The 16,661-nt window shown below is 47.6% G+C and overlaps 1 protein-coding gene across 2 annotated transcripts in view; it reads right to left on the bottom strand.

The window, feature by feature from the left end:
• Positions 1-1,303: 1,303 nt before the first annotated feature.
• The window catches only part of HELZ2 (helicase with zinc finger 2), a 77,779-nt gene continuing 62,421 nt past the window's right edge, over positions 1,304-16,661 (bottom strand). The window contains exons 15-20 of one of the 2 annotated variants that reach the window (XM_039326938.1): positions 14,923-15,118; positions 12,451-12,585; positions 11,467-11,688; positions 7,767-7,923; positions 5,101-5,268; positions 1,304-4,136 (exon numbers count right to left, since the gene is read on the bottom strand). In XM_039326938.1, coding sequence (XP_039182872.1) covers positions 4,012-4,136; positions 5,101-5,268; positions 7,767-7,923; positions 11,467-11,688; positions 12,451-12,585; positions 14,923-15,118 — 1,003 coding nt within the window. In that variant the 3' untranslated portion in view covers positions 1,304-4,011. Of the gene's footprint in view, positions 4,137-5,100; positions 5,269-7,766; positions 7,924-11,466; positions 11,689-12,450; positions 12,586-13,469; positions 13,561-14,922; positions 15,119-16,661 lie in introns of those variants that run through there. The other variant, XM_039326939.1, reaches the window with a different exon arrangement.

Genomic DNA, 16,661 nt, shown 5'->3' with positions numbered 1-16,661 from the left:
TGTTAAGCAAGCCCGTTCACTAGGGCATGGTTTTGCCAAAAACCGAAAATAAGTGCCAGGCTTGGGCAAAAATCGTCATAAAATGCAGTCGCGTAACTGCAGGACACTACAAACGGATGTAAATAGGGCTCGAAGTGCAGTCGTGCGACTGCAGGGTTGGGGGAGGGACCATCGGAACTTCGGATCCGGGGTTAGTTATAAATCAGAACGGCCAATGTTGAGGACTACTTGCATCCAGCACCAGCAGGATAAAGCAGCAAAGCATCACCTAGATCCGAGGAAAGAGGAAGAGAAAGAGGCCGTCGCCAAAACTGGGTGACGCTGTCGAAGACAGACGCTTTGAAGGGAACTAGAGTGGTGTCTCAGCGGAAAGTCGGAGTAGAGGTGATGTTGGAACCCAGGAAACTGAGAGAAGGGAGAGGACAAAGACTGGGATTGAAAACGGAGAAAAACTGCTCAATTCCCTGGGGTGAAAAAGAGCCATCTGTAAGCAGTCACGGGAATTATAGTTTTGTTTAGAAGTGTTCTTTCTTTCTTTCTTTCTTTCTTTCTTTCTTTCTTTCTTTCTTTCTTTCTTTCTTCCCTTCTTTCCTTTCGTATCCTAAGACACTAGGCGTGGGAATTATAGTTTTTAGATAGATGTGATTCTTTCTCTTTGTTTCTTGATGACTAAAGCTAAGAAAGTAGGTGTGGGACTTACAGTTTTTCGTTCGAAGTCTCTTTCTTGATGATTAATGCTAAGAAGGTAGTTTGGGAATTATAGTTTTTCATTAGAAATCTCTTTCCTGATGACTCATGCTAAGAAGGTAGGTATGGGAATTATAGGTTTTTCTTTAGAAGTCTCTTTCCTGATGATTAATGCTAAGAAAGTAGGTATGGGAATTATAGTACATGTGGGAATTAAGAGTTTTTGTTTGGAACATTCTTTCTTTCTCTTCCTTCCTTTCTTATGCTAAGACAATAGGAATGGGAATTATAGTTTTTAGATAGATGTGATTCTTTCTGTTTCTTGATGATTAATGCTAAGAAAGTAGATTTGGGAATTATAGTTTTTCATTAGAAATCTCTTTCTTTCTTGATAACTAATGCTAAGAAGGTAGGTTTGAGAATTATAGTTTTTCATTAGAAGTCTCTTTCTTGATGACTAATGCTAAGAAGGTAGGACTGGGAATTATAGTTTTTTCTTTAGAAGTCTCTTTCCTAATGACTAATGCCAAGAAAGTAGGTATGGGAATTATAGTACATGTGGGAATTAAAAGTTTTTGTTTGGAACATTCTTTCTTTCCCTTCCTTCCTTCCTTCCTTCCTTCCTTCCTTCCTTCCTTCCTTCCTTCCTTATGTTAAGATAGTAGGCATGGGAATTATAGTTTTTTCTTTAGAAGTGATTCTCTTTCTTTCTTCCTTATGGCTAAGACAATTGGTATGGGAATTATATTCCTTATGGCTAAGACAAATGGTATGGGAATTATAGTTTTTAGATAGAAGTGATTCTCTTTCCTTCTTTCTTTCTTTCTTTCTTTCTTTCTTTTCTTTTCTTTTCTTTTCTTTCTTCCAAACAAGACATTTAGTAAAACAAAAATAGGCATGCTCATAGTTTAAAGGCTGGCTCAATATAATTTGGCTGCCTCTTTGGACTAATCTGTGCTTTCTTTCTGAATACAGATTTTTCACTCAAAAACTCACTTTTATTCCAAGCTAAGTGGATCGGCATGAGTGAGGGCACAAACTTTTAAAAGCGTTCACATTTAACAGGACTGAGGTAGAGGAGCGGAGAAAGAGGGCTGCCTCAGTCTCCCTTGATTGCTATCAAGATCCCTGATAATAAAGCCAAAAGAAAAAAAAGGGGAAAATAAGCTACTATCTTAAGTTTCTAGCGTGCCCACAACTAGACAAGCTCTACGCAGAATTCTAAGGCGTTCCCCTTTTCCCGTAATTCCATATATTGCGAAAATTAGATGCAAGGCAAGAAAAAAAGGAACAGTATCAGTTGCAGAACTACCAAAGGACAATGCAGCAACCATCACTACACACATTCACATGGTGTTAGTACTGTAGAAGGAGCCCAGCTGCCCTTATATATTACATTATTATAGAATATATCTGTATTAGAGCTAGCCCCGGGTTCAAACCAAGGATGATGTGTGCATCAGAGATCCCCCAGTCACCAGATTCAGCAAAATTGCTTTGCAATTGTCAGCTAAATCCAAGTTTGCATCTAGTTTCAAGCCAGATTTTTTGAGATCTGTGATCAGGTGGGAAAGGAACACTCATTGCTCCACCCCCTTATAATACATTCAATCCAGGTTTTAAAAAAGTGCAATGCATGTTGGTCAGAAAGAAAGTACCATGGTAACTTCCAGATGTTTGGGACTACAACTGTGGGTATAGATAGAATCAAGGGCAGCAGGTGTACCAGTTACACAAGGACAATACAATACGTGTGATGTCCTTGAGGCGTCTCTACAACGGCTCTGGCTGTGATGCCCACAACCCTTTGCCCACCTGAGTTGGGTGCCAATACAGGAGAATATCAGGGTTGAAATGAGGGGGTCCTTGGTGCTCTCCGAGTTTGGTGGTTTTGTTGCAGACGTTTCATGACCCAGCTAGGTAACATCATCAGTGCTAGGAGGAGTGAGGTTTGCTCTCGTCCCTTTCTAGCATTAATAACGTTACCTAGTCTGGTAGCAAAATACCTGCGGAAAACAACCCAGCTGAGAGAGCACCAAGGACTCCACAGTGCTCCTCCTCTCCACACACCCCCATTCCCTTCTAGCACTGATGACGTTACCTAGTCTGGTCATGAAACGTCTGCAAAAAAACCCACCAAACTGAGAGAACACCAAAGATCCCTGAATTCAGTGCAGTTGAAGTCCAAAACTTCTGGAGGGCACCTGATGATCCACCCTTGCAATAAACCACACTTTCCTGACAGCATTAAGGTTAAAGCTAATTTTAAAAAAGGCTTGGCCCATTGTGCAAATCCTCGCTTTGCAACTGACTTGGATAAGCACTTTGTGTGAACAGTTCATTGAGCGTCACTAGGCACTACTACTTTATATATACAAGCTTGGAGCAGCTTTCTAAGCAGGGGTTCATCGCCACCAGTGCTCACCAGATTGAGTCCACCTAAGTTAATTTGGTGTCCCCCCTCCCCATCCACTGCAGGCATCAAAACTCACTGAGCGGGAAGTTCAGCATAAAACAAGACGTTATTGCATGACGTTTTTTTTCCTGCTCCGGGTTCAAGGCCAGCAGAGGTGAGGATCTCACTTTGGCTAAAAAGGTAGAGAGAGAAAACGTAGCGGTCTAAACCCAAGGACTCAGGGTTTTGCTAGATCAAACAGCGCGAAGCTTAGGAAGGCACCCCCAGTTCTGTGGTTCTTCGTTTCGTTTTGTTTTTTTTTAAAAAAAGCAGCACATTAAAAACCTAGCACACAAAGAAGTTATTTCAAGTAAAAGGTAACCAGGCTAAATAAAAAAATTAAAAATCTGTACAAAAATCGTTCCAGGTTGAGGAGGGGGGAGGGGGGAGTTACTGGCGTTGCAAGGGAAGGCCAGAGGTGGGTTTTTGATCTTCCTTCAAAAGAAAAAGTGCAGCCGGAGCCCTGCTCTTTTGACGGCACTGTTTTCCTCCATCCCTGGATGGCAAGCCCCTCCTCGCAGGCTCGTTGTGCACCAGTCGCTTCATTTTTCAATAGCATCTATTAAATTCCCCAACCGAAGTCGCTTTTCTAAAAGGTTTCTGGATGCTTAAAATGTGTTTTAAGAGATGGCTTTCTTTTTTTTTTTTCATCCCCGAGAAAGGCAAAATCTTCTCTTGGCATCGGATCCTGAAAAAAATCATGCCGTGGCTTTCCCCCCGCCCCCCCCCTCTTTTTTCTGGCAATGTCTCCTTAGCCACCAGGCTTTAGATTTTGGCTCAGTGTTGGCAAATGCCATCTCCTGGAATTGGGCACGGCCTCCGTGTCCAGGTGGTTAAAAAGAAAGAAGGAATTTTCCCGCAGTGTCTTCTTACAAGCGAAGACTGGTCCTCTTCTTAATCTTGATTTCACCGGCTGAGGTAAAGCATCCACACAACTTGTAATGAAACAGAAGTTGCGACCACAAAGAATGGGTCCCAAGAAGGTAGCTGTTCCCTACAAACAGGAGAGAAAGGCAGGAAAATGGAAAGGTTTTATTTGACCAAAATGGACCAAGATTTTGGGCCAATCGCCAGGAGATAATAATAACAATAACAACCACCACCACCACAACAACAATAATAATAAAGTTGGAAGGGACCTTGGAGGTCATCTAGTCCAATCCCCTTCTCTCCTGACAGTGAGAACAATTAACCAGTGCAACTGCTTGCCTCAGGAAGTGGTGGGAATTACCAACACTGGAGGCTTTTAAGAAGAGACTGGACAGCCATTTGTCCAAAATGGTATAGGGTTTCCTGCCTGAGCAGGGGGTTGTGGTGGCCCCGGGTTTTGCGTGCCGGAGGCGGCACTCAGAGGGGCCTCCCTCCCCCCCCCCCCATGAGGGCACCACAATGCTGATGCGGTCCTAGCACTTTGCGATAAATAAGTGGGTTTTGGTTTGGGCACTCGGTCTCTAAAACAGCGGTTCTCAACCTGTGGGTCGGGACCCCATTTGGGGTCGAATGACCATTTCAGGGGGTCGCCAAACAACGCAGTCCGCCATTTTTTTCCCCTTTTCCTTAGCTGTGCTACTCCCTTTTATTCTATTGGCTTTGAAAGCCAATAGAATAGACTCTCTTGAATAGAGTCTAATTCTATTGGCTTTCAAAAGCCAATAGGAATTGTCCAGGCTGTCTCTGCCCTGCTGAGCCCGCCAAAAGTCCCATTCTGCAAACGGTGCTGCACCAGCTAAGTAGTCCTCGACTTACGACCGGTTGGGGTCGCGGCATTAAAAAGGTTGAGAACCACTGTTCTAAAAGGTTCGCCGTCACCGCTCTAAAAGGTTCTCCATCACTGTGCTGGAATGATGGTGGGCCTCCTCTAAACAACTGACGTTCAGACCCCTCTGGTCTAGGACACAGTGCGAATCCAGACCCGCTGCCTTCTCCAGGAGAGTCCTGCTCAGCAGCCTTTTGCTTACCTATAATACAGAGACCTTCCTGCGCCCGAGTGAGGCAGACGTTGATCTGATTTGGATCTGCTACGAAGCCAAGATATTTACTGTGCCAGCTCTTTGTGGGGCTCTCGTCAATCTCCTGCCGGTTACAGGAGCGGACTGTGGACACGATGACGTATTTCCATTCGCTGCCTGGAAAGCAACAACAACGGAACCCAGTTTGTGTTTATTTACTTACGAATTCAACCGAGCAGACAGCCGTCCCGTTCATACCTCAGTGATGGAAAGTAACGAAAGAGAGAAGCAACTTAGAAACAAGGAGAAATTTCCTGACAGTGAGAACAATTAACCAGTGGAACGACCTGCCTCCAGAAGTTGTGGGTGCTCCAACACTGGAAGTTTTTAAGATGAGACTGGACCACCCACTTGACCAGGATGGTACAAGTAGTCCCCAACTTACAACAGTTTATTTAGTGACAGTTCGAAGTGACAACGGCACCATTTTTCACAGGACCCTTGCAGCATCCCCATGGTCACATGATCAAAGTTCAGAGGCTTGGCAACTGGCATGTACTTACGGTGGTTGCAGTGTCCCGGGGTCATGTGATCGCATTTTGCGATCTTCTGCCAAGCCGAGTCAGTGAGCGAGCTACTTTCACTTAACCACCACGTTACTAACTTAATAACTGCAGTGATTCTCTTAACAACTATGGCAAGAAAATGGGGCATAAAACTCACTTCACAAGTGTCTCACTTAGCAACCAGAAATGTTGGGCTCAACTCTGGTCGTATAGGATTCACTGCTTGAGCAAGGGGTTCGACTAGATGACCTCCAAGGTCCCTCCCAACTATGGTATTCTATTATTCTGATCCAGGACAACTTACAACATGAAAACATTTTTTTTAAAAAAACCCACCATATAGTAAAGCTGTGATGTGGTTCCGGCTAATGAAACATTCCAAAGAACTTCCAGGCATTGATTTTCCTAAAAGTCTTTTATTGTTACAAAATGTCGGCACAGGCACAACGGAGGGATGCTAGGATCTAAGTTCTCTTCCTCTGAGCAGTTAAATTGTCAGCATGTTTCCTCCCTAAATTACCCCTCATATCTCACACTATCCAATTAGTGTGAAGGTCAAATGTTTTCTTCCTCTTCCTTTCCCCCGGGCTTTACCCCCAACGCCCCTTCTGCTCTTTATTAACCCCATATTTACCAGACAATTCTGCATATTGTCAAAAGCAAGAATATACAATATTTGCAGCATTGACAAGCTGTTGAGAAAATCCCACACCACCCCTGATTGCAGCAACAACGCAATCAAATCAGCCACAGTCCATTCGGGGTCCCCGGGCCTACTGACAAAACCATGTTCTTAAGGTCTTTCGAAAAGCAGCAGGGACGGGGCCAACCATACCTCAAGGTGAATGAAGTTCCATAAAGAAGGGGCCGCCACCGAGAAGGCCTGGTTTTGTGGTTCTCCCAGCTGACAATCCCTAATTGATGGGACCCGTAACATGCCTGACTTCCTGTCCTGGTAGGCCGGTTGGATGTAATAGCGGGGAGATCCACCAGGATGGGAAGGTAGAGCATGCCATGGGTCCCATCAATTAGGGCAGTGGTTCTCAACCTTTTTAATGCCGCGACCCCCAACCGGTCGTAAGTCGAGGACTACTCAACCGGTCGTAAGTCGAGGACTACTCAACTGGGCAGCACCGTTTGCAGAATGGGACTTTTTGGCGGGCTCAGCAGGGCAGAGACAGCCTGGACAATTCCGATTGGCTTTTGAAAGCCAATAGAATTAGACTCTATTCAAGAGAGTCTATTCTATTGGCTTTCAAAAGCCAACAGAATAAAGGGGAGTAGCACAGCTAAGGAAAAGGGGGGGAAAATGGCAGACTGCATTGTTTGGCGACCCCCGTGAAATGGTCGTTCGACCCCAAATGGGGTCCCGACCCACAGGTTGAGAACCACTGGATTAGGGATTGTTTTGTTATAGGTCAGTGGTGGCGAACCTATGGCACGGGTGCCAGAGGGAGCACTCAGAGCCCTCTCACCGTCGCCCCAGTCCTGGGCCTTCAGCTGGGTTTTATAAAACCTTTTCACTTTAGGCCTCGGCCCACAGTGTGCAAAAAAAAAAAAAAAAGGTTCAATCAATCAGTCAATTTCAACTTCTCGCGGGAAAAAAAAAGATCTTGCAAAGTTGGAATTGATTGACTGAACTTTTTAGTCCCACCCAGTCTGCCATTACCACCGCAGCCACGCCCACCCAATGGGCCACACCCACCCGGCACCCGACGATACATAAGTGAGTTTGGGTTGCAGTTTGGGCACTCGGTCTCTAAAAGGTTCGCCATCACTGGTATAGGTTCATCCAGGGGTCTTCAAACATGGCCCTTTTATGACTTGTGGACTTCAACTCCCAGAATTCCTCAGCCAGGCACGCGTGCCTGGCTGAGAAATTCTGGGAGTTGAAGTCCACAAGTCATAAAAGGGCCAAGTTTGAAGACCCTTGGGTTAAACTAACAACTGTCTTGCTTAGCAATGGAAATTTGAGGCTCAGCTGCAGTCATAAATCAAGGACTACCTGTATTCTGAAAAAAAGGAAGAGAGATTTTTTCCATGATGGTCCCAGTCGATATTTTCATGCGGGAACCAGATCTGGCTTAGCCACCTACCCCCTTCCCTTACCTTGGCTTTTCATGATGGTGCAAACGTTGACGTCTCGCATGCCATCCAGAGCGAGTTGCTTCTTGATCTCAATGACCTGGGCATTGTAACCAGTCAGGATAGCGATCTGGTCTGGCGTGGTGGTTCTATCCAGGGTCAGCTGCTTTGCAATCCTCACCTAGAGGGGGAAAAAAGCACGGAGACCTTAAAACTCTGCTCAACCAAGAGCGGACGTTTGAGATGGAAGTCTTGCAAGCTGCCTTCACCGGTCATGGAAGACTGGGTGAGCTATTGTGCCTTCCCGGTGTCTGGGTAGCACGGACTACAAGTCCCATCTTTGGTGAGCTAATCCAAATGTGGGCTGAAGGCAGGACATCCGTGGTTCCAAACCTCACTCTTGGTCCTATACGGGAGCCACGTTTCATCTCCCCCACCCACTCAGTTTAAAACTTTAGCGTTAGAAAGGTGTGAGTGAGTGCGGGAATGGAAGCAAACCCAATTCCTTTCTAACACTGATGAGGTTACCTAGCTGGGTCATGAAATGTCTGCCAGAAAACAACCAAGCTCGGAGAGCATCAAGGACCCCACAGTTGTCCTCCTCTTCTTATCTTCCACTCCACAAACCCCATTCCCTTCTAGCATTGACAACATTACCTAGTGCAGTGATGGAGAACCTTTTAGAGACCGAGTGCCCCAAAACTGCCCCACCCCCACACTGCCCCCCTCTACCCCTGCCCCTCCCCCACCCACAGGGCCACCCACCACCTCCACGGCCCAACGCAGATCGCCCTGGCCACATGCCCTGCAGCATCATCTGTTTGTGACGGGGCACAAGGGTGGAGTCTTGTCCCCACTGCCTGGCTGTCATGTCCTTGGCTGCGCTGCTCCAGGTGGGCCGTGCCTGGGGGCGACTCTCCTCCGGGGGGGTGTTTCTGATATGGAGGGGGCCGTGGGGGGAGGCAGGGTTGGGGTGACGGCACGTGTGCCCACAGAGAAGGCTCTGAGTGCCGCCTCTGGCACTCGTGCCATAGGTTCGCCACCACTGACCTAGTCATCGTTGGATCATGCAACGCCTGCAAGAAAACAACCCAACTCAGACAGCACCTGTACCGTTAACTGTACCCCAAAGAAAGTCCTGGGGTATAGGGCAGACATGTCAAATACAAGGCCTGGGGGCCAGATGCAGCCCATGAAGTGGTTTCATGTGGCCCGCGAAGCCATCCTGGAAACAGTGAGGGAACGGCCCCTGCTGCCTTGGCCCTGGCCCAGGCCGGCCAGGAGCCAATGTACAATTTTGTGGTGGCCATCTATGCTGAAACGCATTCGGTCTTAGCTCCACAAGGCCGTCTGGAAACAGCGAGGAACCGGCCCCTGCCGCGTTGGCCCCGCCCCCTGGGTGCATGCTGGGGACGTGTCCCCCTTTGTGAGGAATGAAAAAATGGACCATGCCTTGGTGCTTGCCCCAGTCCCCCCCCCCTTCTGCCAGAGACCCTTAGATCTGTCCCACTCCTGCCCAGGCCCCCACGGGCATCCTTGACGCGAATGATGTAGAGCTGGCCATGCCCACCCAGTAGGCCACACCCACTCCAGCCATGCCCACCCAGTAGGCCACACCCACCTCCCCCCCCGAGGGCAACCGCAATGCTGATGCGGCCCTCAATGAAATTGAGTTTGACACCCCTGATATAGAGTATAATTTTACTGATGGATCCATATAGGTACAGACGAAGTAAAGCCAATTATAAGGTTCCCACAGACAGCAGCAAAGATAAATTTACCCTTTTTTCCCTTTTTTAGGTCGCCCGCTGCCCATTGTCTGCCAATCTAACGCTTTCTTTGTGTTGTGGAAACACACTCTGCGCCATTCAAAGAGTTCTCATAACATAACCTCACAGGGCCCAGCTGGCTCACCTGATTCCTCAGCCCCTCCCAACTCCACCCCCCCCCCCAAAGACTCCACCCCCCCTCCCTTCCGTTTCGGTTGTCAAGCTGCGAGGAAAATGGCAAGTAGGGAGAGAATCTGAATCAGCTTTGACAGCACCAAAGAGTTGACAATAATGAATATAATTCCCTAGATCAGGGCTAGGCACCTGGCAGGTGGTACGCGACCATCCTAGGAAAGGGGTAGCGGGGGAGGGGAATGAGCTGAACCGTTGGCAGCACCACACAAGCCTGAGCGAGAGACGGCTGGAGCTGCAGGGCTGTCGGAGCTCAGCGGAAGTGCCACCATGACGCTGCTGGGCCGCCTGGGCGATCTGCTGCAGCAGGCCATGGAGGCGATGGGTGGCCCTGCAGGTGGGCTAGGCGGGGCAGGGGCGAGGCGGTTTTGGGGCACCCAGTCTCTAAAAGGTTCGCCATCACTGTGTTATGGCAATGCATTGGTAGTTGTCAACGCTGCAAATATTGTATATTCTTGCTTTTGACAATATGCAGAATTGTCTGGTAACTATGGGGTTAATAAAGAGCAGAAGGGGCGTTGGGGGTAAAGCCCGGGAAAGAAAGAGGAAGGAAACCTTTGACCTTCACACTAATTGGATAATGTGAGATATGACAGCTAATTTAGGGAGGGAACATGCTGATAATTTAACTGCTCAGAGGAAGAGAACTTAGATCCTAGCATCCCTCCGTTGTGCCTGTGCCGACAATTTGTAACAATAAAAGGCTTTTAGGAAAATCAATGCCTGGAAGTTCTTTGGAATGTTTCATTAGCCGGAACCGCAACATCATGCCAGGATCTAAGTCAGTGGTTCTCAACCTTTCTAATGCCGTGACCCCATAATACAGTTCCCCATGTTGTGGTGACCCCCAACCACTTATACATCACCGGGTGCCAGGGGCGTGGCCAAAGAAAAGGGGGAAAAAATGGCGGACTGTGTTGTTTGGCGACCCCCGCGAAATGGTCGTTCGAACCCAAATGGGGTCCCGACCCACAGGTGGAGAACCACTGCTCTAAGTTCTCTTCCTCTGAGCAGTTAAATTATCCGCATGTTCCCTCCCTAAATTAGCACCATCATATCTCACATTATCCAATTAGTGTGAAGGTCAAAGGTTTCCTTCCTCTTTCTTTCCCGGGCTTTACCCCCAACACCCCTTCTGCTCTTCATTAACCCCATAGTTACCAGACAATTCTGCATATTGTCAAAAGCAAGAATATACAATATTTGCAGCGTTGACAGTAGTACAGGCAAATCCCCCCCTCCCCCATCTGCAGAAGGCAGCTTTGGAAGCTGATCCAACAGTTTGAGAAAACTCCGAAGCCACCAAGGCTACAGAGCTGATCCCTAAAGCCTTCCAGATTCAGAAGGGGGATGGTCAGCAATGAAAAATGTAATCATAAACAAACTTCTTCTACAGGTAGCCCTCGACTTACGGCGGTTCATTTGGTGACCATTCGAAGTTGCAGCCGAAAAAAAGTGACCTTACTGTTTCTCACCCTAGCGACTGTTGCAGCATCCCCCTGGCTACGGGATCAAAATTCGGACGCTTGGCAAACTGGCTCATATTTAGGATGGTTGTAGTGTGCTGGGACCAAGTGATCCTCTCTTGCGACGTTCCGACAAGCAGTCCATGGGGAAGGCAGATTCACTTAACAACCGCGTTACCAACAACAGTGGTAAAATGGGGAGAAATTCACTTGGCAACGGTCTCGCTTAGTCGCAGACCACTTCGGGCTCGACTGTGTTGGTACGTCGAGGGCCACCTGCCCATCAGGCTTACTCACCACGTGCTGCATCTCCTCCAGGTTGGCCTTGGAGTTCTCGTTCCCCTCCTCCGTGGAGACCACGAGCGACCTCTCTCGGCCCTCGACGTGGCCAAAGATGATGGGGGTGCATTCGTATTCGCTACGGTGGTACAGCGTGCTGCTTCCACGAACGATATTGGGACAGGTCATCAGTTTATGGTTGTAAAAAGCCCCGGATGGGAACCTGCAGATGTCCTTGTGCTATGGGGGGGGTCAAAAAAGAGCTTATTCGTGCAAGGAGCGTAGACCGCTGATGCGCTGTTCTAGTGAAGCTACGCGACTTCAAATAGGATTGCTTTTCATTACGTGTTGAATTATTTATACCCTGCCTTTTATTAATATTATAAACCACTGGAGGAAGCCAACGTACCTGGTAATCCTTACTCATTCTGTTCTCCCCGTCACAGCAACCCTGTGAGGTGGGTTGGGCTGAGAGAGACAGAGAGGGACTGGCCCAAAGTCACCCAGTAGGGCTTTGGTGCCTAAGGCGGGACTAGAACTCACAGTCTTCTGGGGATTGGCCCAATGTCACCCAGCTGGCTTTCACGCCTAAGGCGGGACTAGAATTCACAGTCTCGTGGTGACTGGCCCAATGTCACCCAGTTGGTTTTCATGCCTGAGGCGGGACTAGAATTCACAGTCTCCTGGTGATTGGCCCAATGTCACCCAGCCGGCTTTCATGCCTGAGGCGGGACTAGAACTCACAGTCTCCTGGTGATTGGTCCAAAGTCACTAAGTTGGCTTTGCTGCCTAAGGCAAGACTAGAACTCACAGTCTCCTGGTGATTGGCCCAAAGTCACCCAGACGGCTTTCACGCCTAAGGCAAAACTAGAACTCACCATCTCCTGGTGATTGGCCCAAAGTCACTAAGTTGGCTTTGCTGCCTAAGGCGAGACTAGAACTCACTGTCTCCTTGTTTCTCGGACAGCATTATGTTGTACTTCCTGGCGGAGAAATCCTTACCATGCGATACTGGATGTTGAGCATCCCAGCCTGTTTGTGGTAGCGCTCAAAAAGGGACCTCTCCATCTTGAGCTTCTTGCAGAAGTCACTGTGGACCACGGGCCTCAGCTGCTTATGGTCTCCTAACAAGACAACCTGCAAGGAGAGGAGAAGTTCTCAGAGCCAACCTCCCTCCTGTTCCTAATCCGCCTTACAGCAAGGGGGCGCAGCCTTGTGGCCACTTTAAGACGTGTGGACTTCAGTTTCCAGAATTCCCCAGCCAGCCGTGCCCAAAGCCACCCCAGCATGTCTTTCAACAAGGTGCAAGAACCAGGGACAGAAGCGGCTTCGGATTCAGGTTCCTATGTAGGTAGTCCTCAGTTTACAACAGTGTTTCTCAACCTTGACAATTTTAAGGCATGTGGACTTCAACTCCCAGAATTCCACAGCCAGCAATGCTGGCTGTGGAATTCTGGGAGTTGAAGTCCACATGCCTTAAAATTGTCAAGGTTGAGAAACACTGATTTACAACAATTTGTTTAGTGACTTTTCAAAGTTACAGGACCCCTGAAAAGGGTGCCTTATGACCATGGTTCACCCCTATGACCGTTACAGCATCCTCATGGTTACGTGATCAAAATTCGAACAGTGGCTCATATTCATGGCGGTTGCAGCGTCACGGGATCCTGGGATCCCTTTTTCCGAAGCCAATGGGGAAGCCAAATTCATTTAACAACCGGATTGCTAACTTACTAACATGGTCACATGATCCAAATTTGGGCCCTTGGCAACTGGCACATATTTAGGGCCATTTGCAACTTTCCCAGCCAGCTTAGCCAACAAGCAAAGTCAACGGGGGAAAGCCGGTTTCATTTAATGACTGCAGGATTCCCTTAAGAACTGCAGGATTTGCTTAGCCCCCAATGCCCCCCCCAAAAAAAGGTTGCAAAATGGGGCAAAACTCACTTAGCAACTGCTTTCTTTAGCAACAAAATTTTGCCACGGTCATGTGATCAAAGTTTGGACACTTGGCAACTGGACTCATATTTATGACGGTTGCAATGTCCTGGAGTCACGTCATGCCCTTTTGCAAGCATCTGACAGGCATAGTCAAGCTCTTCTCCAAAGCGCCTGAAGGCAGGACAAGAAGCAACGGGTGGAAACTAATCAAGGAGAGAAGCAACCTAGAACTAAGGAGAAACTTCCTGACAGTGAGAACAATTAACCAGTGGAACAACCTGCCTCCAGAAGTTGTGAATGCTCCAACACTGGAAGTTTTTAAGAAGAGACTGGACAGCCATTTGTCTGAAATGGTATAGGTTTTCCTGCCTGAGCAGGGGGTTGGACTAGATGACCTCCAAGGTCCCTTCCAACTATTATTCTATTCTATTCTATTCTATTCTATTCTATTCTATTCTATTCTATTCTCCAAAGTGCCAGAAGGCAGGACAAGAAGCAACGGGTGGAAACTAATCAAGGAGAGAAGCAACCTGAACTAAGGAGAAACCTCCTGACAGTGAGAACAATTAACCCGTGGAACAACCTGCCTCCAGAAGTTGTGAATGCTCCAACACTGGAAGTTTTTAAGAAGAGACTGGACAGCCATTTGTCTGAAATGGTATAGGTTTTCCTGCCTGAGCAGGGGGTTGGACTAGATGACCTCCAAGGTCCCTTCCAACTATTATTCTATTCTATTCTATTCTATTCTATTCTATTCTATTCTATTCTATTCTATTCTCCAAAGTGCCAGAAGGCAGGACAAGAAGCAACGGGTGGAAACTAATCAAGGAGAGAAGCAACCTGAACTAAGGAGAAACCTCCTGACAGTGAGAACAATTAACCCGTGGAACAACCTGCCTCCAGAAGTTGTGAATGCTCCAACACTGGAAGTTTTTAAGAAGAGACTGGACAGCCATTTGTCTGAAATGGTATAGGTTTTCCTGCCTGAGCAGGGGGTTGGACTAGATGACCTCCAAGGTCCCTTCCAACTATTATTCTATTCTATTCTATTCTATTCTCCAAAGTGCCTGAAGGCAGGACAAGAAGCAATGGATGGAAACTAATCAAGGAGAGAAGCAACCTGAACTAAGGAGAAACCTCCTGACAGTGAGGACAATTAACCCGTGGAACAAACTGCCTCCAGAAGCGGTGAATGCTCCAACACTGGAAGTTTTTAAGAAGAAACTGGACAGCCATTTATCTGAAATGGTATAGGGTCCCCTGCCTGAGCAAGGGGTTGGACTAGAAGACCTCCAAGGTCCCTTCCATCATCATCATCATCATCATCATCATCATCATCATTATAGTCAATGGGGAAGCCAGATTCACTTAACCTAACCACTGCGGTGAATCACTTAACAATGGTGCAAGAAAGGCTGTAAAATGGGGCCAAACTCAGCCAAGAGGACCTCACTTGGCCACGGAAATGTTGGGCTCCATTGCGGTCATAATTGCGGACTACCTGTTCTTTGGAGGACAACCCCACGGGCTCACCTTCTCGATCGTCTTGTATTTGGCCAACGGGATGAGCGTTTCGGGCTCCGTGCACATGGCGCACTCGTCAATCAGCACCTGCTTGACTTGGAGATGCTCGGCGAGGAAGTTGGACGAAGAGGCGGAGCACGTGCAGAGAACGACCTCGTGGCGTTCCAGTTCAAATCCCCGCGCCTTGTTCAACAGCCGTTTGTACCTGTCAGCCCACAAAAGAAAACCCTTGTTGTTGTTTTTTAAGTGGATCCTCTGGCTCTCCGGGGTTTTCTCGCACACTTCCGACCGGCTTCACGCAGGGCTAGAAACTTGATGTAAAATTAAAGCGAGGCTCTGAGAAAGGGGGACGTAATCTACCCTTCCCCGTTATTCAAGGCCAGGCTAAAGACGGGAGTAGGGAAGATGGGTGATGTGCTGGGGTTTATTCCTGTTTAGTGACGGGTAGCCGTTGACCTACAGCTAAAGGAATGGAATGAATCCTGTCTGGTTTTATGACTTTATTTGGCCTGGTTGTTAAGTGAATCACTGTGGTTGTTAAGTGAATCTGGTTAACGCCATTGATTTTGGTGGCCGGAAGCCAACTGGGAAGGGTGCAAAGGGGGGTCATGTGGCCGAGACGCTGCAGCCGTCGTAAATAGGGGGACTGTCATTTGCAACCTGGCTAGGGAGCTTATAATAATAATAATAATAATAATAATAATAATAATAATAATAATAGTAAAGTTGGAAGGGACCTTGGAGGTCATCAAGTCCAACCCCCTGCTCAGGCAGGAAACCCTATACCATTTCGGACAAATGGCTGTCCAATCTCTTCTTAAAAACTTCCAGTGCTTCTGACAAGCAAAGTCAAGGGAGAAAAACAGAGTCACTTAACAACAGTTGTCGCTGGGGTGGGGAGTTATTATTTTATTATTTTTCTTTTGGTTACTTTTTTTTATATTATCTGTGTAAGCTGCTTTGAATCGCCACGTGCAAATAGGCGACAACGCAATTTTTTTAAATAAATAAACTGACTTGCGTAACTCTGCCAAAAAAAGCCATAAAATGGGGAGGGTGTATGTGTGTGATTCACTTCACAAATGCCTTACTTAGCAATGCTCAGTTGTGGTCGTAAGTCGAGGACCACCTGCATTGGATGGATAGCCTTCCTTTCACTCAGGAGGCGTATGTGGGGTTCTCGCCTCCCGTTTTGCTCCTCACAACAATCCTTCAAGGTAGGATGGGTTCAAAAGTGGGGGGACTCACTCCAGGTCCCTTGGGGAGTTGCTTTTCTTGAGGGAGGACTAGAAACTAGGTTTCCCTGTCTTATTCACACAGTGAGAAACCAGGATTCTTGTACTGCGTCCCAGCTGACACACAGACACAAACTTCCTTATTTTTCTAAATAACTCAACAAGCCAAACATACCTAATATTCCTTCTTCCTATTTCCCCCACAACAACAGCCCTGTGAGATGAGTTTGGCTGCGATAGCAGCTGGCCCACAAGCCAGCTTTCATGCCTAAGATGAGACTAGAACTCCCAGTCTCCTGGTGATTGATCCAAAGCCACCCGGGTGGCTTTCGCGCCTAAGGTGGAACTAGAACTCACAATCTCTTGGTGATTGGCACAAGTGGCTTTCATGTCTAAGACAGTACCACAACCCACTGGGGGTGGACACAACTGGCTTTCACACCCAAGGTGGGACTAGAACTCCCAGTCTCCTGGTGATTGATCCAAGGTCACCCAGCCATCTTTCATGCCAAT

Source organism: Crotalus tigris, unplaced genomic scaffold (genome assembly GCF_016545835.1).
Source record: "Crotalus tigris isolate CLP2741 ecotype Arizona unplaced genomic scaffold, ASM1654583v1 scf7180000024347.1601321, whole genome shotgun sequence".
NCBI classification, from domain to species: Eukaryota; Metazoa; Chordata; class Lepidosauria; order Squamata; family Viperidae; genus Crotalus; species Crotalus tigris.
Note: the sequence above shows the minus strand (reverse complement) of the source record. Positions and strands in the feature narration are given on the sequence as shown.